A 27,290-nucleotide genomic window follows, 5' to 3' on the forward strand; every position below is an offset into this window, starting at 1 on the left:
GAAAAACAATTATCTACTGTAGTCTTGGAGGGCTATTTATATGCGGGATCATCCCTGCATAGCTCGTGTGGGTTTAATATTTTTTTGGTGTGAGGGCTGTTTTTGGTTTGAATGCTTGCCGTCTCTTTCCTCAGCATGTGCTGTCCTTTATCCCCTTGATAGAGGGTGTGCAGGTGCGTGGCCCTACCCACATGCTCTGAGGAAGGCGGGGGCAGCGGGTCTGAGCCGCCTCTCGAGTCCAAGATGGCAGCAGCAGCTCGCACCTGGAGCTCGTGTAGGTGGTGCCCTGCTGCAGAGAAAGAAGCTTCTATGGCGGTCCCACCCCTCTCCTTGTGCGCTTCCCAACAATGGCACCTTGCCTCTGTGGTGCGCCCCCCAAAAATGGCACCTTGCCTCTTTTCCTAATGCCTCTGCATATAATATTTTATTTAGTTTTCATCAGCACCCTTGTGAAGTAGGTGGGGCAGGAGGTGTTCCTATTTTAGAGATTAGTTCTTGAGGCCCAGAGCAACTGAGGTATTTTCCCAAGTTATACACAAAGTTGGTGATACATCTGGGACTAGAACCCAGGATTCCTAACTCCTTGCCTTATGTTCTTCTGTTGTCACATGCTCGTTACAGTTAACAGATTCTAGAGCAAAGCAAAGTGTAGCAAATTGTAAAGGGGAGTAGTAATCTAGATATGAAAGTACTGTTGGCTTGTTTCACTGTATTTTTAAACATATATTCCATGTGGCTATGATATCTTTTGACACAATTCCATCTGAATTCCACTGACGTGATTAGGTAGTAGTTGTGAGGAATAAATTATGAGCTGGATAAACTGAGAAAATGAGACAGTAGGGGATTGTTTGCTACTGGTATTAAGCTAAAGGTCTTAGCTGACCAACTTCAAATTTGTGGGTTGGCCTAGAAATGAGGCATTTCTGTCTCCAAACCCAATACTACTCTGTGTTCTAGTTCTGTTGTGAGTCACATTTTAGGGTATCCCTGCAGGAGGCACACCTAATGAGAAAATGTGAAAGGATTCTTGTTACTGTCTTTTGAAGGAAGTGTGGGGGGATGAGGGATTAAGTGTTAGAGTGTTAGACAAACGATTTGAGTTACTGAGAGTTGCCTACTTACCATCATTAAAATAATGTTATTTTGAATTTAGTAAGTGAAATCTAGTTCTACTGAAGTGAGCAGATTTCTCCATTCTTAGTGTTTACTTAGAGAATTAGCTTAAATTTGATTTTAATTTGGGGCGCAATTTGACCAACCCCAGATGAGGTCTGGTTTCTCTGCCATGCCACCCCAACTTCCTATTCTAGCTAATGTAGTATTGTGCTTTGTTTTACTTTGACCTCTTTGCTCTTCATACTTGATTGCTCTCCAGCTTTGACTGGGTTTCCCTTCCTCTTTCTTGGTCCTTACACATTTTGACTTTTAGGTCTTTTAGTTTATGTACACCACTATCATTAAGACCAAGTAAAACCATCTTGGTTGCTCTTCTAGGGAATATGGGTCACATAAAGTCCATGTGATGTGGAATTAATGTGGGTAGGAGTGAGGTTTCTGGAATCAAATGGGCCGATTTTACATCACAGCTCCTTCATTGGCTAGCTGTGTGACCCTGAGCAAATTCTTAATCTCTTCTATCCTTAGTTTCCTCATATGCATAAATGGGGATAATAGTGTCTTCCTTTTAAGATTGATGCCAGAATTAAGTGAGTTAACCAAGATAAAGCACTTAACACAATGCTTGACACGATAAATTTAATTGTAGTCATTCTTGCTATTATTATCATTAAAAATCGAACTGGATATGGTTAGGAATTTTAGGTATGGCCTTGGGTCATCAAGTCTTTGTGTGACCCTGAGAAAATTGCTTTACCATTTGCACCTTGATTTTTCATCTATAAAGTGAAGGTATTGGGAGGGATTCTGCCTTGTGGACAGTTGATAAATCCTATTCAAGCCTGATGATGTTAATGTCTCTTCCAAATGCATCTGAATCCTAGTATTTTAAGCTCCATCTCCTGAAACCCAAGAAGCCTCTTGGTGCTTTTTCATCATCCAGGTCTTCCTCTACTCATCATTCATCAAAATGACTTATCCAGATGTCCTATTCCTTTAGGTTCTTTTGGATGACAGCTCACTTAGTAAGCAGTTTCCTGCAAGTGGATGAAAAATAACCAATAGTGATAGGTTTGGTGTACTGGTTTAATATGTTATTCTTTCTAGATAGTATTTCTAAAACCAGAAGAATCCTTATGGGGAGATTTTTTTTTAACCTATATTTCTCAAATTTTCTACCAAAGCCTGGGGCTTTAGGGAACATGGCCCTAGTTGACTCCCTCACTCCAATTCCAGTCATGAAATGGCTTTGAAACTATCATATTTTATCTTAATATTCATTTAAACTCTATATTCTACTCTATAGCCACCCTTGTTTTAATATTAAGATGTTTTAAATTCCATATCAGTTTTTACTTAGCTCCCTGCCTATGCTTCTACTTTTGAGTAAAAAATTGATGCTTCAAGATGTGTGCCATGTTTATCTGATGGCTGTGAGCAACCTGCCCCCCGCCCCACCATGATCTAGTTTAGAGCAGCGGGACAATTTAAAGGAGTGGTTCTGAAGTGAAGATGGGACTCACTGAGACATTATCAAGTCTGAGAGGGAGACATTTTGACTGTGATAAAGTCTCCTTCGAAAGCTGACTTGCGGAAAGTTGAAGAGAGTTTTCAATTACTATAATTTAAATTGTATATTTTGGGGGTATATGGAAATTTGGACTTGCAGAAACCCACCTTCTTTTCTTTAGAGCAAGGGCTTTCTCAGATTATCCTCTGATCTCTTCTGATCTTTGCTTGCAGCTGCAGGGCAACATGGTTAAAAGATAGTCGGGGGACCTGAAACCTGAGAGCAATGTGGCCTATAGCAAATCATTTCTCTAAGCTTGACTTGTTTTATATTAAAAAGTTTTATGACTCTGTGATCTCTCCAATGAGATGAGATTTGGGCTTATATGTTTGCCTTAGCAGCCAGTGCTTTCGTGTCTGTACTACTTGTTGAGTTTGTAATCATGTATTTGTTATCTGTTTTCTATTAGATGGTAACCTTCATAGACCATGGGTGTTTTGTTCAAAACTGTATGTCAAGTGCCTTCTACACTACACTGGTTGGCCAATAGTATTTATTTATTTATTCCCAAAATATCTATTCAGTGCCTACTAAGTGGTAGGTTCTTTTTTAGGGTGGAGATACAGCATGAATATGGCAGGTAAGGTCCCTAATCTCATGGAGTTTAGATTCTTGAGGCAGTCTTATTCAATAGAAATTTCTGTGATGATGGACATGTTCTGGGCTGTCCAATAAAGTAGCCATTAGCCACATGTGACTGTTGAACACTTGAAATGTGGCTAGTGTGGATAAAGTTCTGAATTTTAAACTTTAATTTTAAATTAATTTAAATTGCCACATGCGTCCACTGGCTACCATATTAGACAATGCCATTCTAGAGGATTAGGGCGTGGACAGAGATCAAAAAGTAGATAAATAAATGAGCAGAATAATTTCCCATAGTGATAAGAACTGAGAAGAAATGAAACAGTGTTATGAAATAGTAAGTAAGGGAGTACTTTATGTAGGGTGATTCTAGTTGAGTAGCATCAAAAAATGTAAAATAAATCAATTGTAAAGACTATTTTTTTTTTTTTTTTAATTTGCTACTCAGTACTTTGGTTTGGGAATCCTTGTTTGGAGATCTGGTGAATCCTTTTTGGAAAACAAACCCCAAAATAACCCCTCACATTTCTATCATTTAATAACTCCAAACAATTTTTTTCCTAGCCCTGAATTGTCATCTCCAGTTCCTGTTGGTGATACGTCAACATTGGGAGGTATGCTTTTGTGCCTTTATTCACTTTTCTTCTAAAATTTATTATTTAATTGAAAGGAAGCAAATTTTTCAGCTCACATTTTAAAAATACCATGTGTTTCTCTCTCTGTGTTGTTTAAGAATCTCAAGAAAAATTAATTCTTTTTTCACTTATTTTATGGCATTATGATGTGGGTACTTAAGAATCTTTAATTATTAAGTATAATACAAAATCAGAAAACTGCTTAAAACAAATGTACAACCTAAACAATTGTTTTATGGCAAACACCCTGTGATTACTGCTTATGTCAAAAGGTAGGACCTTTCTAGCTCTACCATTTGTCATTTGTCTTGTAGAGTAAGAATTTTTTCTGATTGCATTCTGTGGTGTACTTTAACATTTACTTTGACCTCTATATTTCCTATAAATTAGTAGTTGCTTTCTTTATTTTTAATTTTTTTTAAAAAAGCTCTTCTATGTTGGAAATTTCAAACATATACAAAAATAGCACAATGAGGCCCAGCTTCAGTAATTATAATTTATGGGCAGGAGGTGGGATGAATTGGGAGATTGGGATTGACATATATACACTACCATGTATAAAATAGATAACTAAAGAGAACCTGCTGTATAGCACAGGGAACTCAATGCTCTGTGGTGACCTAAATGGGAAGGAAATCCAAAAAAGAGGGGATATATGTATACATGTAGCTGATTCACTTCGCTGTACATCAGAAACTAACACAACATTGTAAAGCAACTATACCCCAATTAAAGAAAGATTTTAACTTATGGCCAATTCCAACCTTCACCCACTTCCCCTATCTGAGAGTGTTAGTTTTATTAGATAGCTCCTTAAGGATAGGGACTTAGTATCCCTGGAGGCTTGCATAGAGCCTGACATATAGTACGTATCAATAAATGCTTGTTGAATGAGTCATATTTATTTCTTGTGCTGAGGAGACTCTGGATAAATGTGTCTTGAGGTTAGAATGCACAGAATTTCTAGGATGAAAAAGTAAATGACTTTTAGAAATGCCTTGGAAATCAGTTTCTTGTTTCCTGATAGGAATTCTGATTTAGTCATGGACTGAATTCATGCACATGTCTTTGTTTTTCTACTTAGGTGCCAGTCTCAGTGTTCCATATCCAGGGGTGACCTTCTATGAAGGTATCTCAGAGAGCAGCTTGGAGAGGCCAGAAGAGAGTGTGAGTGATGTTCTGTTTTGTTATTTAGTTTCTAACATGGAGAATAGGGATTAAGAGAGATTTATAGTCCATTGCCCGACTACACAAAACTTCAGGTGGTTCCTTTTATGGAAATGTAGATTCTAAAACCAGTACAAAAAATCTGCGATTCCTTAGAGAGCCAAGTAAATCTGCTTTTGGCAAGGAATGGCTTCAAATTGTAAATGAAATGACTAGGGGCCTGGGGAGCTGTCATCATGGTATGCCCACTGTCTTTTGTGGGCTGTGTACATAATTTACTGTGAGGGTTTTTGCTTATGTTCTTCTGTCTCTTAATAAGTCAGGACTTAGTCTTCTTCAGAGGGAAAGTATATAGATTTTATGTAGTTTAAAGAAATACCATGCTTTTTAAATGCATCATTATTAATAGTAATCTGTCCACTAAACAACATTAAGTTGGCTTTCTATCACATTCAAAATTTTTAAAAAAGTATACACTTCCAGGAAGACAGAAACATTTTGTTAGAAATTTTGTTAAATATGCATAAATCCTAGATTACTTAATATAAGCAAACTCTGATTGAACGTACTCACTAGAAAGGTACAATTTTGTTACCTTACACCTTCTCTTACCAACTTAGACATTTTAACTTCTGAGAAGTCAGGTTAAGTCACCCCACTCTGCCCCACTAGTTTCCCTGTCACTGAACAAGGCTGGTGGTAGTTTGGGATCCTTGAATCAATATATTTACCCTTAGTACAACTGTGTCCAAATTAGATGGTACTAGAAAATATTGGCATTTGGTAAATATTTGAATAAAAAGTGATACTGTAGTTCTGAACTTGAGGCAGAATAGTTATGATTTAGGTCTGGAAACATTTACAGAGTGAGATAGAATTCACTATAATAGAAATGAAGACATTGTGTGTAATCAATTGGAACATTCTAAAACAGAGAGGGTGATTTGAAGGTGATTTATAGAATCAGTAGGAAAACAAAATAGTACAGGGATACATGACAGGAATTAGATTGCCTGTACCTCTAGTTCAAAGTGAAGCCTAATGTACAGTTTTACAGTTCAGTTTTTTCCTAACACATTTTCCAGATACCATTTTAGAAATTATATACTTTATTTCTGTTTTGTTAGTATTTACCCTGTGTGTTATTATGTGTATTTAATCTAGCAAAATTCAAGTTTTTCAGAATCTTTATCCTTATCCTGAGTAATATAGGAACATTAGAACATTAGAATGATTCAAATGATCACCCTACTATTATATATGCTATTTTTCAGTATTTTTGTTCTTTCCCTTTTAGTTCTCTCTTTTTAATCCCACAACTTTATTTTATTATATTTATTTTATACGGTTAAAGTTTGTTTTACATTTACCCAGATGTTTACCACTTTATTTTCTTAAAACTCTTTTTTGCATTTTAGACCTCTCTTCTGGACTAATTTTCCTTCTGAAATATATGCTTCTGGTATTACTTTAGTGAGAATATCTCACTGGTTCAATCTCAGTTTTTGGTCACCTGAAAATTTCTTTATTATCCTTTTATTCTAGAAAGATACTTAAAATCTGTATTAAATTCTAGATTGAGTTTTTTATTTTCAAGGTTTTATTTCACTATCTTCTAACTTTTATTGTTGCTACTAAGAGCTCAACTAACAATTCAGTTCTTATTCCCTTGTGGGTAATCTTACTATTTTTTTGTCCTACTTTTAAGATATTGCTCTCTCTCTCTGTCTATCTATATCTAATGATGAGAGATAATGACTGAGAATTTCTCAAAATTTATAATAGTCATAAAGCTTCATGTTAAGGAAGTACAACAAATCCAAAGCAAAATAAATAAACACAATCAACTCTTATCCCCATTGTTGTGAAACTGCAGAATCCCATATACTATATAGTATACTACTGTAAGTATACTGTAGTATAGTATACTGCTACAGGCATATCTCAGAGATACTGTGCGTTCAGTTCCAGACGACCATAATAAAGTGAATATTGCAATAAAGCAAGTCACACGAACTTTTTGGTTTCCTAGTGCATATAAAAGTTATGTTTAAACTCTACTATAGTCTGTTGAGTGAACAATAGCATTATGTCTAAAAAAAACAATGTACATACCTTAATTAAAAAATACTTTATTGCTCAAAACTGCTAACCATCGTCTGAGCCTTGAGGAAGTCTAGTAGTAACATCAAAGATCACTGATCACAGATCGCTATAACAAATATAATAATAATAAAAACATTTGAGATATTGTGAGAATTACCAAAATGTGACACAGGGATGTGAAGTGAGCAAATGCTTTTGGAAAAAAGGCGCTGATGGACTTGCTTGACTCAGGATTGCCACAAACCTTCAATTTCTAAAAAATGTAGCATCTGCAAAGTACAATAAAGGGAAGCCCAATAAAATGAGGTATGCTTGTGTATATAGTATCCCCAATACTATATCATTTAGTATTATATAGTATCCCAAATACTGTATCATATACTACTCTAACCATAACTATTATATAATAGTATATAATACAGTATTGAGGATACTGCAGTTTCACAAAAATGTGTATAGAAGAAATTTTCAGCTGTTACCTCGTATGATTAGATATATGTCTGACCTCCTCATTTTATACCTTCTGTCGGTTAACCACTGTTTCATAACTTTCTTTGTCTCTCTTTGTTGCATTCAGAAATGTCTTCCAGTTCACTTATTCTTCTTTCAACTTAGTCTAATGTGTTGCTCAAACTGTCTATTGAGTTTTTAAAATCCTTGCTTTATGTAGGAGTCTTTGATCTGACTTTTCAACACGTAGGGACCTGCTATTTATATTCTATCCCTTTGTGGTATTTAAAACTAAAGCCTAGGTCACAAGGGATCACTAGATATACTGTGTACACATAGATTACTGAATCACCTCTCTGGATTTTTCTAACCTATCTTTTTTGATCCCTTGGGGCTTTCTTTGTTTTCTTACAAACCAGGTATGCATTAAAAACATTAAAAATATTTATTTAGCATTTTAGGCATTCTGTAGCAGTAAGGTTACTAAGGATATTTCTCTTGTAGTAATAATGGAAGTGGAAGTTTCTGTTCAAATTTAGTGAGAGAAAATTTAATTTGGAAGAAGACAAAGTCTTGTACAAAATTCCTTAAGACTAAAGGTTTTTGTTAGTTGCAACATGACTCAGCAGTATGATGGGGAAGAAAGCTGAGTACTGAGGGGAAAAAAACTAGTAAAAGCAAGTGTACTTTCAGGCTGCATTAATAGAAATTAGAATCTACTATAAGGAAGGTGATGGTTGTACCATATTTTAATTGTACCATATTTTAATTGATCAGACCTCACTTATGTGTACCACACTCTAAGGAAGACATTAAGAGCTTGAGAAATCTCTAGAGGAAAGGAACTAGTGAAAAATCAGGGAAGATGACAGCTGCCTATACTTATTTGAAGGGCTGTCTGGGGACTACACTGTTTATACGCATTCCAGGTTGCAGAACTGAGATCAGTGGGAATTTACAGGGAAATATATTTGGGTTTTATTAAGAACTTTACAACCATGAGAGAGCTTTTTTGGAAATGTAATGGCCTGCCTTTGAAAGTCTTTCCAAGACTTTCTCATCAAAGCCATTTAAACTGAGGATAAATAGATATTTTGGGGGGATACTGTAGAGAGAATTCAGGCATCAGAAAGGATGGTGAAATTTTCGAGGTTCTTTCCAGTTGTGAAGTTTTGAAGGTCTGTGGTTATATGATCCATCAGGGAAGAAAGATGATACAGTGAAAAAAGCCCGGCATTCTCTTCCTGACTCTGCCATTGGCTTGCTGTGAGCCCTTAGGCTAGCCATTCTTCCATCTCAATCCCTGTTTTTCTTGTGTATTAAAATGGAGGGACTTGGATTAGATGAGCACAAGTGTATCTTGCATGCAACAATTATCACTGTTGGGTTCTAGTAGTGATATTCTATTTTCCTCATTCCTTCTACATTTGTTAATTGGGATTCTTCAGTAAGGAACTATTGCCACTTCTCTCTCATTTATTTATTAAATTATTTATTTATATCAGTACAGACTCATGGATATTTCTTTTATTCTTTGGACTATAATCCACTATTTATTTTGTTGCTCAAATTGTTCCAGCTTTGGCTTGTGGAAGACCTGGATTTAGATGTTACAGAGTACAAAAAGTTTGTTGGTGTGGTTTCAGATTCCACATAGAAACTAAGCTTTAAAAAACTTCCACTTATTGAGTTTGGCACAGTATCAGAAAAGATTATCCATGATTATCTGAAAAGGCTATTAATGTATTCCTTCCTTACCCAATACATATCTGTGTGGCTGGATTTTCTTCATGTACTTCAGCTAAAACAACATATTGAATGCAGAAGCAGGTATGAGAATCTAGCCATCTTCTATTAAGCCAGACTTTAAAGAATTTGTAAAAATATAAACATTACTCTTCTCACTAATTTTTTTATTTTGCAAAACATATGTTATTCATTTTTACAGGTAATGAGTTTCTTATTTTGAAATGAATTAATATATATATTTAAAATTTCTCTTTTAATTTTTTGTTTGGTGTGTATCTATAGATATAACCCACAAAAACCAAACTTCTTTGGGTTCATCAATGAATTTTAAGAGTTTAAAGGGGTCCTAACACCAAAAAGTTTGAGAACCATCCTTCTAGACTATTTTTAGATGATAATTTCAACTCTTTTTCTTCTTTAAAAATGTTTTCCTTTTATTTATTTACTAACAAAATTTTCTATCCTTCCCTGAACCAGTCATTGTGTATTCAAAGGAATGTACAAATACACAGTAATTTTAATATTAGCCTATGTCTTAAAGTCCACCAGTTAGTTTCAAAGTCAAATATTATATAAACAGTCGTCACCAGAAGTTGCCTTTGGCACAGTGTCTGGCATATCATGGGTGATCAATAAATATTTGTTGACTGAATGAGTGAACATTGACATTTATTTTTCTTTCTCTAAAAATCCAGATTAGCAATGAAATTGAGAATGTGATAGAAGAATCCACAAAACCAGCAGTGGAGCAGGTTGCAGAATTCAGTATCCACCTTTTGGGGGAACAATACAATGAAGAACTACAGGATCCCTCCAGCTTTCACCACCAGCGCCTTGTAGAAGAGTTTATTTCAGAGGTGAGTGATTTTTTTGTATGTTTTTATTCTTTTTTTTCTTTTTGTATACAAGATAGTTTGCTGGGGTTGTAAATTTCCCATATTAACAACACTGGTTAAAGGTAGATTTTGGATTTAAGCTTTCCATCTATTTGATTCAGGGAGTGGTGATTTAGCCATTTCTTTAGAAAGCTCTCTGAAAAGTTCACTGAAAGATGAACTATTTCACTGAAACAAAATTTTTTATGCATTTGCCATCTGCTAACAAATAAATGCTATTTCCAACTTTGTCTGCACAGCCAAGGAAGAATGTGTTCTATGGCATGGTTTTAACTTGACAATATTTGGAGAAATGAGCATCTTTGAGAAACTGTATTTAGTGTGTTGTTTTTCTTGAGGGAACATTAAATTTTTTAAATTTTATATTTGCTCTTTTTTTAAGTTGAAAAATTTTGAACAGTTAATAATAGGTAGTATGGGGCACCAAGTTCAAAGAACAAAAGGACATCCAGTGAAAAGTAAATTTTCCTGTTATCTCTGTTCCTTGGTTGGAAATATTTTAAAAAAGGCGTTTCTTTAAAAAATTGTGCATTAGACCATCCCACAACTTTACTTTCTGGAAGAATTCTATATAGGGACTTGAACTCAAGATTCTTTCAGTCAAAAATGACCCATTCTTGGCCCCCTTCTTGTGTGCCGTTGCTCTCGTATAGACTGTAAGGCACTGAGTGCCCATCTCCTCTCTCTGTCCAGTGAGAGGGCACATCATTCCTTCCTGTTTATTTCTTTTCCATCGCTCTTGATGGAGTTCTCTTTGGCTAAGTTTTTCAATTCCATTACCTTGGACTAATTTCCTTCTCTTTACACTGTTTAGATGAGAAACAAAAATGTGCATCTCTCAGCCAAGCAGCATTATTGCAGCCATCAGACACAGAGAATGTAGGCCAGACGATTAATTTCCTAGCTGTGTGGCCAAGTTGTGACGCTGTATGGTGTGTGGAAGAAATGTCAGCCAGGCCAGTGGCCACCTGGCATCAGATAGTGTCTTGGATCAGCTGTTTGGTTCTCTCTGACCTTGGATTAAGGAACCTTTAATAAGCCTCAGTGTTTGGGTAAACAATTGTGCTGAATGACTGCATATTTAGAGAAAGTCTAATAAACACTCTGAAAAAACATTTCCAGCAGGGACTTTATGAGGTATAGGTAGCTATTGGCTTGAGATGATTTGAGGGTGATGAAGGATCTGTTCCTTCTCTGGCCTTTTTCTATATCCCTGTCCTTTTACCTGGAGTAAAATGTCTACGAATAGCCACTTCTTTGTGTGGAACTGCAGAGTCAGGGTCATGTCTCTGAAAGGTCCTGTCTCCATGTTTACTGCAAACTGAAGGAGGCCCTCAAGCTCTCTCCCTTCAGGACACAGTCACAGGAATTGTTCCTTCAATATTATTTCTTAGGTAATATTGCAAGACACAGGGAAAAAGAAAGCCTGCTTGGGAGGATTGAGGTTTGGGAGCTGTTAAATTTTTTTTTTTTTTCATGAGGAGAAGAGTAAGATAAACTTGGGACATCACCAAGAATGACATCAGAGAGGGAAAGGCCATTGTGATAGGCTTGGGAGTGTGGATACGTGACAACAGACACGGAATCAACACAGTGTCCCTGCATAGTGCTTTGTGTTCTGCAGCCTGCTGTATGTCGGTTTGCTAACAGCTGCCGTGTGGGTAATCATCTCCATTTTATAGATGAAACCCAGGAGGGCAAGTAACTTGTTCATGGTCATTTCAGCTTCTAGGAGTAGAAGGGAAAATCAGGTCTCCTCCTTCCTTTGAAAGTGTTCCTTCCTTTATATCAATACAGAGTCCGCTTCATTTTAATTCAAGTGAGAAGTTGTGGTGAGCCTCACAGTTTTCCCAGTCCTGGTCCCAATTTTAAAACCACATTTATCAGGGGAAAGAGGATGAGGCATGTAATTCAGTAGAAAGATTGGGGATTGAGCAAATTTGGATTCAGTCACTTACCAAATGCATGATCTGGACAAATTAGTTGACATCTCAGAGTCTCAGTTTTCTCAACCATATAATGGGAAAGATATGTATCTCTTGGTATTGTTGAAAGGATTAGAAGTAATATTATATCAAAGCACCAGGTACATAGCAGTCACTCAGTAAATTGTACCTGTTACTAATCTTGATGTTAATAAAGTGGAATGACTTTATTACAACTGGGTACCTGTACATAGCTAACTGGGTATGATGAATTAGAATACATATATGTGTTTGAATCAAGAGATAGCAAAGCCCCAGATGAGATGGGTTTAGTATTAATAATAACATGCAGTTGTACAGCATTTTGCAATTAATGGACTACTTTCAGCTACATTCATTTTAATCTTACAAAAACTAATGTGGTTGGTGGGCAGGGCAGCATTAATCATATAAAAGAAGACTTGTGCCTGGCCACTCTGCCAGTAAAAACAGCTGGGACTAACCGTCAGTCTTTGGATTCCTAGTCCTGCAGATTCTATCCCCAGCCCCATCCTCCAAGAATTAATAGTACTTCTCAGTTTTCTTTCAGAGAATGAAACAAGGCAATTATTATAGCTAAAAAGTTTCACATGTTTGGATTCTTTATCTGCAAGGCATGAATATCTTCGGTGAACCAAGATTTTAAAAAAATCCCATTCTCCTGATTATATGTGGACTTGGTTTTAAAAGCAGATGCCCAGAGATGTCCCCAAAGTCCACTAACAACTTCTCTTGTTCTAGTGTCGGCCCCCTAGTGACTTATCTGGTGAGATCGTCACCTTCTGAAATGTTGTGGATAAAATGTTCGATTTTGTTAAATATGTATTTATGCGTAACTGATTTTTTTAGGTATTTGGTCCAATCTAGCATTTCCCCCTGCTCTAGTCACTAAGCTTATATTGATTTATGTGGCTTGATTTTAAAAACTCACTGATAAAACTGGTTCCTGCAGTTGTGATGCTCATAAATTGATCTTTTGACCAGTCACTGCTTTATAACCTCCTTCGTGACAAGCAGTCAGCAAGGCCTAAGCCCAGGTCTGTATCTTTCTTTCTTATGTTAGCTGTGTTCACAGTCCCTTGTGTTGTAGGAGTAGGAAACAGATGCCACCAGACATTTTACACTTAGAGGAAATGAGCACCTGACTGTGTGTTAGTTAGCGTATGTGCTGCGGCCAGATTTCTTTCTTTTTTTTCTTTTTTAACATCTTTATTAGAGTATAATTGCTTTACAATGGTGTGTTAGTTTCTGCTTTATAACAAAGTGAATCAGTTATACATATACATATGTCCCCATATCTCTTCCCTCTTGCGTCTCCCTCCTTCCCACCCTCCCTATCCCACCCCTCCAGGTGGTCACAAAGCACCAAGCTGATCTCCCTGTGCTATGCGGCTGCTTCCCACTAGCTATCGATTTTACGTTTGGTAGTGTATATATGTCCATGTGTGGCCAGATTTCTAATCCATATAATTACATTAAAAAATGTTATTACAGTTTCTTTGAAACCAGTCCTTTTTTCACATTTCATCACATAAGGGAAAAAACAGTGCTTTGCCAATAAAAGTGTGTTTTTTATAATTTGGAAAAAATTAATATTAAAGCACATCAAAACCTTAAAAAATCAAAATGAAAAAGGAAAATGTGGCAGTGATGTAAAAACTATTTTCTAACATTGTAGCAATTATAATTTTCTTAACTTTCTGATCCACATATATCCATGTGTGTGTACAAGCTTCTAATGGTTGTAAACAGTGCACTTTATATTCGACTCTTAAAAGCATTTTTTCTATGTACTTTTTTTACATTTCTACATAGCTATAAAGTTTATTTTTATTTTTAACAGGTGGAAAATGCATTTACTGGGTTACTGGGCTACAAGGACATTCATGTACTTGACTTTAGGTAAATAGACTTTAAAAATGCACATATTTTGTAGAACTCTTTATTTCAAATGGAATATCCTTTTGTGTTTATTATGTATACTCTAACAATGATTCAAAATGATGTGAATGCTGTAATTCAATACTATTTTGTTAAATTCATATTCCTTTTAAAAAAATTTATTTATTTTTTAAATTTTTATTGGGGTATAGTTGATTTATAATGTGTTAGTTTCAGGTGTACCGCAAAGTGAATCAGTTATACATATACATATATCCACTCTTATTTAGATTCTTTTCCCATATAGGCCATTACAGAGTATTGAGTAGAGTTCCCTGTGCTACACAGTAGGTCCTTATTAGTCATCTGTTTTATATATAGTAGTGTGTATATGTCAATCCTATAAATTCGTATTCCTAATGCTGGTTTTTCAGGTGAAGAAACTGAGTCAGAAAAAGGCAAAATAATATATTCAAGGAGATATATTAAATTGTAGTTGGGCCAGGGTAAGAACTTAGGAATTCATGTTCCCAGCTTGCTGCTGACAAGTCACAGTGCTTTTATTTGGCACTGAAGGGAGCCTGGAGTCAGATTAGATGTGACCTCAGCGTGCTCCTAAAGCTCGTCAGTGCTACACTAAGGTGACTTTGACGTCTCAGTGTATGGCCGCTCTGGAAGGGATGTGTTCATCAACATAACAGTTCTGGGTAAATCAGACACCTCTTTTTTTTTTTTTTTAATTTAATTTAATTTATTTATTTTTTGGTTGCGCCCTGTCATTTGCGGCAGACGGGCTCGTTAGTTGTGGCGTGCATGTGAGATCTAGCTCCCTGACCAGGGATTGAACCCAGGCCCCCTGCACTGGGAGCATGGAGTCTTAACCACTGCGCCACCAGGGAAGTCCCAGACACCTCTTTTTAAGACATTTCTTCCCTACTTAAGACCTGCAGCATAATACTTGTGAACATTTATTGAGTGAATACTTTTGGCCACTTCACATTCCTGAGCTCACATAATCGTCAACTCTTTCAGCAAAAATATTATTATTAATACTTATCTTGCAGAGGAGCAAACAGGTTTAAAAGGTTGAAGTATTAGCCCAAGGTCAGAGGGTTTTTAAGTTAGAGCATAGGAGGGATTTTGAAACTAAGTGGCTGACTTTATAGCTCTCGCTCTTAACCTCCGTGCTAGACTGAGTCCTCTGAAGGTTTGGAGCAGGTGGGTGGTAGCTGCGGCCCACCTATTGGATGCAGGGGAGCATGAGCATAATTAACAGTGTATGCATCTTTGGCATAGTCTTGTCACAACTTCTGGGTTTTCCAGAAATAATAGCAAGCACTTACGAGCGCAGTGTGCCAGTATTTATATTAATTCATTTAATCCCAACAGCCATGCTGTGAAATAGTTACTGTTATCCTCCTTTTTTTCTGATAAGGAAACCAGAGCACAGGGAATTTAAGTATTTTATCTAAGGACACTCGGCTAATTATTGGCGCAGGGGCCGGGGCAAGCATGATAAATTGACCCTCCACCTACTCTCACACCATGACCTGTCTCCCAGTTCAGCCTTAGCCCTTTGCACAGGATACTTGCCTCCAGCTGTGACTAAAGCTCACATGAGAGCCTGAGAAGGTGAGGCTTTTGAAGTCCTCTCTCATTTGGCAGCACTTGAAAGGCAACTTGGCCTTTGGGATCAACTTGCCTAGGTTTAAATCCTGCCTTTGGCACTGCTGGCTGGATGGTTTTGGATAAATTAACAAGGCTTAACTTCTCCTTTGTATAAAAAAGATAATTTATACAATTTATATTAATCCTGCTTTATTAAAAAATACTTTTGAAATGCTTTGGGTAAATTATTTAGTTGTTTTGTTTCTCAGTTTCTTTACCTGTAATATGGGGATGTTCATGGTCCTTAATAAGTTTTCATGAGGATTAAATGAATTAATTTTTGTAAAATGCATAGCACATGGGAAGTTCTACATTAAATAAATAAATAAATATTAAAGGCTATGCAATATCCTATAAGTTAGTCAGTCCTGACCTTTCCCAACCCCTTAGAACCTTACTATATACCATCTGATTTTCTTTTATTCATTTTAATACCACATAACACATTGTATCCCCCCAAAAGTATTCCCAATTTTGTTAGTGCGAACAGCTGGAGTTCTCTGCTGATCTACTGAAAAAGAGTTTATTTATAAAGAGATAACCATATATTAATTGTTTAAAAGTATTTTTAACAAGTTTGAAGACAGTAAAGACTATCGATTTTAAAATAGAATACTTTCTCCACCTTTGCTATCTTCCTTCAATGTATAGGAATTTGTCGTTATCTAGTATATACAAGCATTTTCATTTAAAGAAACATTTCAGAGGAAATACATTAAGAACTTGTACTTTGATGAATTATATGACAATTATAACGCTCTTAAACTCTGCTTAACACTTTCCATTTTTGTTTTCAGGTCCCCTAAGGAAAATGGCAGGTAGAGTAACTTTTGGCACTTTCTATACTGTCCACCTAATGAGGAGGTAGTTCAGAAAATATGGTAGCCCGAGGTCCAAGGGAGCGTGGCTTAATTCCTTTATTACTTCCAATATCACTGTTCATCTCCTTACAGATGAGTTGGCCAACATTTTTTTAAGAGTCAGATAGTAAATATTTCAAACTTTTTCGCACTATACAGCCTCTGTCGCATCTACTCACCTCTGTCACTATCAGATGAAAGTAGATGTAAGCAATATATTGAAAATGAATGAGCGTGGCTGTGTTCCAATAAAACTTATTCATGGACCCTGAAATGTCAATTTCATGTGATCTTCACGTCACAAAATATTGTTATTTTGATTTTTTTCAACCATTTAAAATATAAAATCCATTAACTCATGGACATGGGCTGGATTTAGCTCACAGGCTGTAGTTTACAGACTTCTGTCATAGGCTGCTGACGACAAGTACTTTTATTTTATTTATTTATTTATTTATTTTTAAATTTATTTTTATTTATTTATGGCTGTGTTGGGTCTTCGTTTCTGTCCGAGGGCTTTCTCTAGTTGTGGCAAGCGGGGGCCACTCTTCATCGCGGTGCGCGGGCCTCTCACTATCGCGGCCTCTCTTGTTGCGGAGCACAGGCTCCAGACGCGCAGGCTCAGTAGTTGTGGCTCACGGGCCCAGTTGCTCTGCGGCATTTGGGATCTTCCCAGACCAGGGCTCGAACCCGTGTCCCCTGCATTGGCAGGCAGATTCTCAACCACTGCGCCACCAGGGAAGCCCACAAGTACTTTTATTTTTTAATCTATTTTTATTTATTTATTTTTAGTTTTAAATTAAAAAAATTTTTTTGAGGTATAGTTGATTCACAATTTTATATAGGTTTCAGGTGTACAACATAGTGATTCACAATTTTTAAAGGTTATACTCCATTTATAGTTATTATAAAATATTGGCTATATTCCCTGTGCTGTACAATATAGCCTATGACAAATACTTTAAAATATTGAGTTATACTTAGTTTAAAATTGTAATTAAAAACTGACATTAATGAAAACACTTTCAAGTATACTATTGTCATTGAATAATATAATCAAGTGTCATTTTAAGTGGTAAATGAAAGGGAGAAAGCTGATCTCTATCATAGTTCATTTGCGAAAACAGCTGCTCTCTGGAACTTCTTAGAAGCATAATATAAAAGCATAGTCGATCCCCCTTGTGAAGGTTGCTTGTCATTTTATCTTTGAACTCAAGTTTATTTAAAATTTACTTTCTCTTGAAAGATTGATAACCATAATATAGAAAACATGAAGCAAATTCATAAGCTAAGTACAGAGATGTTTAGAGATACGGTAATATTTCTTCACTGTAATTTCTTTTTAGAATATTTTTATTTTTTTATTGAAGTATAGTTGATTTACAGTATTATATTAGTTTCAGGTGTAGAACATAGTGACTCAGTATTTTTATAGATTATATTCCATTTAAAGTTATTATGAAATATTAGCTATATTCCCTGTGCTGTATAATATATCCTTGTAGCTTATTTATTTTATACATAGTAGTTTGTATTTCTTAATCCTCTACCCCTATCTTGCCCCTCCTCCCTTTCCTCATCCCACTGGTAACTACTAGTTCGTTCTCTATATCTGTGAGTCTGTTTCTGTTTTGTTATATTCATTCGATTATTTTATTTTTTAGATTCCACATATAAATGATAACATAGAGTATTTATCTTTCTCTGTCTGACTTATTTCACTAAATGTAATACACTCCAGGTCAATCCATGTCATTATGCCTTCATTTATATAAGATATAAATATAATATCTTATATTTGAAAAGGGCTTTCTGACTTCCTCATTTTCATTTATATTATTTTAGCAAATATTCACTAAGTGTCTGCTAATTGGGCAAACCTTGTGTCTGCAAAAATGAATAACTGTTGGTCTCCATCATCTAGGAACACACAGTCTAATTAAAAGTGCTTTCAGAGATATGTCAAAGTACGGGTTCTTTTGTTTTTTCATTTTATTTTCTTATATCCCTGTAAGATAGTGAAAATGAGAATATTCATTCTCCTTTTGGAGGTGAGGAAATTTTGCCTTAGAGAGGCAAACTGATTTGCCATAACTTACGTGACTAGACGGTATCAGATATTTTGCCCAAAGTAATCAGGATTTGGGTTTCTGTACTCTTAGTATATGCAGACTGCTCTGCGTGTTTATATTATAGGTATATGTGTTGATGGTCAATATTCAACCAAAAGACCTGATTGTTTAATTGCTGCCCTCTTGGGGAGATTAGAATGTTAAAACAACCCGAATTCTGATGTTAATCCTGTGATCAAAGAATGGTATTCAGTTGCTGAGTGCTAAGTTCTCTATAGGGACACAGACAACAATTCAATATGAAACCATTAGATTTTATGATAGAATTGTTAACCTAAGTACAGTTTCCAAAATTGTTCAGTATTGTCAGATATTAAGCAGTTGGTGGAGTTTATTCATAACTTTCTGGTATACTTTTATTTTGAGCTGTGTGTGAATGAATGTGTGGAACAGAAATAGTCTATTTATATAATATGTAACACCCCTCTCTCTCTCCATAAGCATTTATATACACATGAAATTTTCTATTTGCTTTGTACCTCTTTCAAGATGCACACATTATTTTAAGTTAGTAGGACACATTTGAAGTGAATCAACAAAATATCTGCCTGGTATACACACTTACTCCAGGTCTTGTAAGTATGCACTTCTTCCTAAGAGAAATATGAGAGAAGAAGGGATGTCTGAGTTTCTCTGAAATATCTTTAGTTTGATCAGTTGTCACGAGATGTGATATCATTATTTTTTCTATTTAAAACCTGCACACGTCAAACAGCCAATCAGGGCATTAGAGGTGAGGAATAAGGGTAAATTTCACCTCCACATGATTGATGTCTCTGGAAATAGCAGTCAGACAGAGAAACTTTCCTCTATATAGCAGTTGTTTCAGTTTAGAAGATGAAAGGTGACGCTATGGTGATGGATGGTTAACTTGGAGTTGCTGAGTGCAGAGAGCCAGCACAGCTTTCTTCAGTCAGATAATGTTTTGTCACCAGTGTGCATTCTGCGTCTTATGTACTTCCTTTTTCCCTTGGCTTTCTTTTATTCTGTTCCTCATCCTGAGATGTCTCTGTACTCCATTTACCATGCCAGAACTAAGTCTGTTCTGGGTCATGCTGAAGTTCTCGGATCTGAGAATAGATGGTTTTCTGATACCTCAAGCATTACTTTGAGTTCACTTTCCAGGACAAAAACTTGGTAATAAGTTGCAGTATCTCTGTGAGGCATTTTATCTTCTTTAAAGAATTTATCCTTACTAGACAAGGTAGATGATATTAGAAGTGTTATTTTTAGAAGTCCAAGGGAAACATTGGGAGACAAATTATATTTTGCCAGTAAAAAGTAAGGCTAGTGATCTAACCCAGACAGCCTGATTTGCACAGATTTCTTGATCCAGGAACATTTCTCGTGGTCTTCTCCCTATGCTATTTAAAAGTCATGCAAAGCACATGGTAGTCTCTCAGTAAAGGCTTGACTCTCCTTGTCTGATTTTCTTTGTAGCCCGGGAAGCAACTCGAGTGCTAACTGGCACAGCCTTTTCTTCTTCTCCATTTTTTCCCTTATCACAGCTTCCTTAGAGCCTTAGAGTCTTAGAGCCATATTAACATGTTAATAGGTTGGGCACAGATCCCAAGGAGAAGCTCACCTTTCTGGAGATGTAGGCATGGTCCATCCCACAGAGCTTGGGAAGAGCCTACACATCCTCACAGAGTTGGGTTCCGGCTGTGAAGCAGTGTCCCTAAAATCATTACCCAGAAGACACAAATGTATGAGGATAATATGAGTGCTCTTTAGGGTGAAAAATTACTCTTTCATATTTAGAGACTTAAAAACCCTTCAGATTAAGTCAGGAGTATCACATACTGTCATTTAAGTGGCACAAATTCAATGGTCTTATCTGCCTGCGTTACTGAATAAAATTGACCATTTGTTTTTTCATTATTTTCAAAAGTATTTAGTGAACTGCTATGAGCCAGGCGTTGTGTCCTAAATGCTTGCGACACATGTGGTGTGGTAAGTTCTGACCAGTAAGTGTCCCTCATACTATTTTATTTCACATTGGGGCCATCATTTGATTATTTTAGCATGTTTTACTGAATTTATTTCTTTACAAAAGGAGATCAGGAATTACTCATGAATCAACATATTCTGATATGAAAAATTAAGGGTTTGGCGGAATTTACAGATGACAAGCAGATGTCTCGCCACTTAGTAGGGCATCCGGGTGTCAAAATGCTCAATTACCACTCTAAAGCTCCCTAAACCACCCTGTTGGAAGTGGTAGCTTATCAGATCTGGGAGGAAAACCTTACTGACCTTAGAGTGGGACAGGAACATCATATCATGCCTGTCTGCTTCTGTGGCAGATGAGGGGTAACACCTTCATGGCTTCCCCTGTAGGCCCTGGACAAGACCAGAACTGCCAGTGTTCCCAGGAAGGAGAGGTCTCTTGAGACCAATTTATGCTTACCAAACCACAAAATACAATGCCGATTGATCTATTTAAAGCAAGAAATATATCTGCCAACTGACTAATTATTGCATTGGCTTAGCTCATGCATTCTTTCCCCATAGGACAATCTGTAGGGAATTATAATCAAAAGTTCCTTTTGCAAGCTTGAGATCAGAGAAAGGAAGTTGGCTGATCCTAATGGCCAGTATCAAAGTCATGCTAGCCTGTTGTAGCTGTCTCCAATCTAGGGATCTGTGTTACAAGGAAGCCACAATACACTGATCAGAAACTTTTCACTAATGGTAGCATAAATTAGTTGACTAACCCTTTTTCTAGACTCTATGAGACACTTCTCATTATCCTGACACTTTTTTTTGAGATATATGAATACCTTAATTAGGCTGCAGTTTTCTCTTTATATTCAGGCAGGTATAGATTTCTGTTAATTTGATAGGCACTTAATGCCAGGTACCAAGCCAAACATTGGAGACAGAAACTCAAGGAGAGACTGCAAGGCAGTCACTATAAATAGAATCTTTTTACAAAACAGCAAAGGCTATAATCAAGGAATATGTAAGTGAGCTCAGAGGAGGAAGTGCTTAATTTATTTGAGTGCTTTGCTTTGGGCATCATTTTGCTCCTACAGAATGTCTGAAGGTGGCAGATTATTTCCATTGCACATCTGCCTTCAGTGGTTTATCTTTGGGAGGGTGGTATTCTCCTTTCCTCTGGAGGGATCTTGGTGTGGCTTGCTGGGTACTGCCTCTGATGGCTGTGTCTCATAGACTGGCTGGAAGCCAGAATGATGAGTAGAGCAAAGCCATTCTCATAATGACTTTTTTCTGGTAATAGTTTAATTAAAGTTACTGAGAGTGTGGCAAAGTAGTTCAGAATACAGGTGCTGGAGTCAGGTAGATCCGTGTTTGAATCTTGACTCTATCTATCCCTTATATATGGTGAAATTTTAGGCAAGTCTTTTAACTTCTTTAAAGCTCGGTTTCTTTTTTTTTTTTTTTTTTTTAAAGAAAGAAGGTTGTTCTCTTCCACTTTATTTTTATTATTAGTATTTGTTAAATTAATTAATTAATTAATTAATTTTTGGCTGTGTTGGGTCTTCGTTTCTGTGCGAGGGCTTTCTCTAGTTGTGGCAAGCGGGGGCCACTCTTCATCGCGGTGCGCGGGCCTCTCACTGTCGCGGCCTCTCGTTGTGGAGCACAGGCTCCAGACGCGCAGGCTCAGTAGTTGTGGCTCACGGGCCTAGTTGCTCTGCAGCATGTGGGATCTTCCCAGACCAGGGCTCGAACCCGTGTCCCCTGCATTAGCAGGCAGATTCTCAACCACTGCGCCACCAGGGAAGCCCAAAGCTCGGTTTCTTAATAATAATCTGAAGGTAATAAAACCTTCATAAGGTTTTTATGAATATTAAATGAGATTAAAGCCTGTGAAATAGCTGTCACATTGTAAGCACTTACAAAAATGTTAGTTTTTAGCTGTTAGATAAATCTGAGTTAGTCTAGAAGGAGTAATTTTATTGGCTTAAAAATTTTATATTCTGATGTTTCTTCAAAATGACTATTTAAGAAAATATCAAATGACATATCATCTCCTACTAATTATTTTCACTTTATCCTTTATTCCAAGAAATCTTCTCTTTGTTTGCTTGTGGAAAGATTGTGAAAAGGCCCCATTCCCAGACAAAGTTATTTCTTAGCACTTATCAAACTTTTATTCAGCGCATTAAGGAGGGAACCAGCAGAAAAATGAGAGCTAGTTTCTAGAGCATTTGAAAGAAGTATATATAGTTAATTGGGAAAGGATTGTTAAGTTAGATACAACATTGCTAAATGCCCTACAGTTTAGTAAAATCATAAACTTTGGAGTTATCGTTCCTATCAGGCCAAAAAACCCATCACGTCTTAGTAGTTTATTTTTACAATTCACTATTAAACTTTATAGGACTGTAAATTGTCTGTGCTATAAAACAAAAGTATGTCTCCTGAGAGACTTAGATAACTGTCATATTAGAAAATATTCTAGCATGATATTTTAAAAAACTCACATCATCAATTTGCTTTATCTCCAAATATTTCGTATTTTCCTTTCACAATAGGCAACTATGTTTTAGTTCATAGTAATTAAGCTTCTTCATTGCTTCACTCCGCATTGTGGAGTACATAATTCATCCAGCAACAGTAATAAAGAGATATGAGAGGATTTCCCATTGTTGAGTAGAGTTAGAGGGTTTTGTTTTGTTTTATTTTTTTAAATCAGGTAGGAAAAAGGCTAATAGGGAAAGAAGGAAGCAGGCTGATAGGGAAAAGGAGCAGTTGGCTTTGAAGGGGTGAGAACATGGGGGAAGAATACGCTCAGGTATTGTGCAGGGTTGACTCTGCGGCCTCCTTAGACCCCTTTCCATGTTCTTAGATCTGTTACCCTCTGTTCTCTGGGAAGAAGGGGATGGCTAAAGGTTGCCCAGAGTCTTCAGAGAATGGTGATGGAATCCATGCTTTTTGAGACTCTCCCTCTAGGTCTAATGTTTGTTCTTGGTGGGTTCAAAACTCCTTTCTTTGTGTTTCCTTGGCAGGACCTAATCTGTTTCTCTTTTCATCCATAGTGGCATAGATGTTCACTACGCAGTTACCTTCAATGGTGAGGCCATCAGCAATACCACCTGGGATCTAATTAGCCTTCACTCCAACAAGGTGGAGAACCATGGTCTGGTGGAATTGGATGATAAGCCCACTGCTGTTTATACAATTAGTAACTTCAGAGATTATATTGCTGAGACACTGCACCAGAAGTTTTTGCTGGGGACCTCCTCTTTGAATCTGGATCCTGACTCCCTTCAGCTTATTGATGGTAAGTTGGATAACCATTAAGTCCTTGTAAAGTTTTAGTTTCTTTTCCAGTATATTCTGGGAAAACTAATTTCCAAAAATATATATGGTTCTGGCACTCTCTAGACTGCATGAGACAGAAGCCATCCTGATATGAATGGCTCTTTAGCCATGCAGATAATTTGGGTAGATCAGTCAGGGGTTCCTGGTGGAAGAATGGCATGAGGATTAAGATATGCCATAGGCAAAATGAGGTTGTTTAGGAAACTAAATCCATAAACAGCATAGCGAGGTCTTCCTTTTATGTGGAGCCTGGCGTGGAGCTACTTCCTAGAAGGTGTCCTAAAAAAGAGGTCAACAGTTCTCTCAGAATTTCCAAGCAAGTTTAACAAAAGCTTTAGGATATCCAGTACAAACTAATTCAGGTGCTTTGACCTTTCAGTAGATGTATGTTTCAATTGCTCAGAATTTTATTCCTAAAATCCATTTCTGTTTGTTATGCCAGCTTCAGAGTTCTGAATGGCTGCAGCTTTCTAGGTGACTCAATCGTCTTAAAAGATATGTTCATCTTTGATCTCATGCTACTTGTTTTCCATAGAAGACAAGATAACTGAATACACAGTTGAAAAAGAATTTTGGAAAATACTTATATTTTCCAAAAATAGGGTCTTTGACTTCTGTTTGATCCCTTTATGTCAGTGAACAGGTGAATAAAGAGAGATTCTGCTTCTATTTTTGGTGTATGCACCAGATCACCTTTCTGACAATCCTTTCTTTTTAGCTTTTATTGATTCCTTCTCTCCTCCAGGCAAAATCATTTTCTTTTTTGTCTGTGTTCACATACATTATATAAATGTCCCTCGTATTGTTTTATAATATGTATTTATCTGTGACATAGGGAACACTTCCACAAAAGAAACTTGGCTTTATTAATGTTTATAGACTCAATCTCATCAAAGTCCATGGTAACTAGCAAGGATTCAGTAAATCTTATTGAATTAAATTATACGATCTACTCTGTTAACTTTATGGCTTAGTATTGGTATAGTGATAAACTCTCTGGTGTCTTACCCCATTTTTCAAAGGCACTTTCTGCCGAAAAGGAAATAGTTTTGCACAGTTTTCTCCATTTTTAGCATCAACTAAATGAGTTGGAATTTCAGTTCAACTTTCTTATTAAAATGAAAAAAAAAAATCGGTTTTAGAGCAACTACTTCATAGGAATCTTGAAAAGAGTAAAAAATTGCTTGAGAAAGGAAAGAAAATAATATAGGAGTGTCCTAAATGTAATGATGGGGAGAATATTTATTTTATGTTGGAGTCTTATAGTTTAGATTGTGCTAATATAAGTAAAATATTTGAATAAAGTATCAAGCATTTTCTAAGTGACTCCCCATCTGTTCTACCCAAATGTAAGCTATAAAAAGGAAAAACTTGGTTTTTAGTTGTCCCTGAACCTCAAATACAATTGTGTCTCAACTAAAAATGTTCTTTAATGTTACTCTTTCTTCAGTGAGAGGAGTTTTACTTCCCCAAAGTGAAGACCAAGTTTGGAACACCCAAAGTTCAAGTCTTCAGGAAACCTTACCATCTATTCTGGTAAGTATGTTTCTGTGTTTTACTCCAAGAACCAGGCCCTCAAGCTTTTCTTCTTTGTACACTTACCTGCTTACTTTGGCATCATGACTTTCCCAAGCTGTTCCTATTACACATATTCTCTTACATCATCCTTGGGACATTATTCATAGTTGTCAGCTCATGGGACCCAAGTATTGGTTCAGATAATTCAAGCCTTCCGCAGTGGTTAAATGAAGTCCACACATTTGACATTGCCAAAGTCCACACATGGTAGAAAGCTTATTTATGGTTCATACTTCTTGGTAATAATTAAGCTATAAGTGCCCACTGAGTTGTTCTCTAAAAGTTACCCAGAAATAGTTTTTATAGCCAAGATTATAAATTTGATGTACATAGATACAGAGTATACATTTTTGTTCCAAGGATTGTATTGAAGAAAAAGTTTAGACTCCAAAGCATATTGAACAGTGTGTGTATGGAAAGGAGAGAAGGCAGAGTAGAAATATTGGCTAGTTGACAGGGATGGTATATCAGGCCTGCACTTTTTTTTTTCATATTTAAGTGCATTTATTTCCAATGTTATTTATCCTTACATGTGTGTTTTTTTAAATTGCACTTTGAAGTTGTAGAATTTCTTTTTTTTTTTTAACTGGCTTACAGTTGCTTTACAATGTTGCGTTAGTTTCTGCTGTACAGCAAAGTGAATCAGCCACACGTATACGTATATCCTCTCTTCCTTGGATTTCCTTCCCATTTAGTCACCACAGAGCAGTGAGTAGAGTTTCCTGTGCTATACAGTCTGTTCTCATTAGTTATCTATTTTATACATAGTAGTGTATATATGTCAACCCCAATCTATCCCACCCCCACCTTCCAATCAGGCCTCCTTTTAACCTGGGCAGAAAGCATTCCCATTTGCACAGAAACAGCATGGAATGAACTTTCCTATTTGTTCTTACCACTTAACTCCCCTGGACACTCTTCCGCCCCCTTCAAACCTCCACTTGCCACGTCATCTACAGGGAGGCATCCAGTAGAAAAGAAAGTGGCTTCCTCAAGTGCAGGTAAAAACAACAACCACAACACCTGTAGAGACTAAGCTGTCTACAACACGACTACACGATCTTTTATTATCACATGGTCACAGAATGGAGATTCCCTTCTTCTTCATTCCCTGCTCCTTCCACCCTCTTGAGACTTCTTTTCTGTCTCATATGGCAAAGAAGAAATTAATGTTAATTAATTTCAAATACTTGTTTCCTGGCTTTAATCCAGCAATTGAAATTTAGAAAATCTGCCCCAAATTGGCTTAACCAATATATACAGCCATTACTTCTGCTCAGGTATAGAGCAACTCAGTTTTGAAATGTGGAGTCACTGGAAATACTCTTTTTCACCAAGTTCCGTGTTGGAGAAAAAAGGTTAGAGGGGGATTGACATCAGAGATTACATTCATTTGGTGTTTGTTTATTCATTCACTTACTAATTCAAGTATATTTATTTTGTGCTTTTCATGTGCCAAGTGCTGGGGAAACTAAGATGAATAAGGTGAGGCCTTGCCTACAAGAAATTTCCAGTCTGGTGGTTGTAGACAGACTTCTACACAAATAAAGTAGTGCTGTCATAGGAGTTCATCCAAGGTGCGGTGGCAGGGAGTGGTGATCCACTGCGAACATGGCACATTCCGTTCCTTCTAATCCC

At 36.6% G+C, this 27,290-nt stretch overlaps 1 protein-coding gene across 1 annotated transcript in view; it reads left to right on the forward strand.

The window, feature by feature from the left end:
• Positions 1-27,290, forward strand: part of IMPG2 (interphotoreceptor matrix proteoglycan 2) — a 70,507-nt gene that overhangs the window by 21,052 nt on the left and 22,165 nt on the right. The window contains exons 5-11 of the mRNA XM_068545580.1: positions 3,839-3,888; positions 4,994-5,076; positions 10,077-10,238; positions 14,085-14,143; positions 16,588-16,608; positions 23,789-24,033; positions 25,525-25,610. Coding sequence (XP_068401681.1) covers positions 3,839-3,888; positions 4,994-5,076; positions 10,077-10,238; positions 14,085-14,143; positions 16,588-16,608; positions 23,789-24,033; positions 25,525-25,610 — 706 coding nt within the window. The remainder of the gene's footprint in view (positions 1-3,838; positions 3,889-4,993; positions 5,077-10,076; positions 10,239-14,084; positions 14,144-16,587; positions 16,609-23,788; positions 24,034-25,524; positions 25,611-27,290) is intronic.

Source organism: Eschrichtius robustus, chromosome 6 (genome assembly GCF_028021215.1).
Source record: "Eschrichtius robustus isolate mEscRob2 chromosome 6, mEscRob2.pri, whole genome shotgun sequence".
NCBI classification, from domain to species: Eukaryota; Metazoa; Chordata; class Mammalia; order Artiodactyla; family Eschrichtiidae; genus Eschrichtius; species Eschrichtius robustus.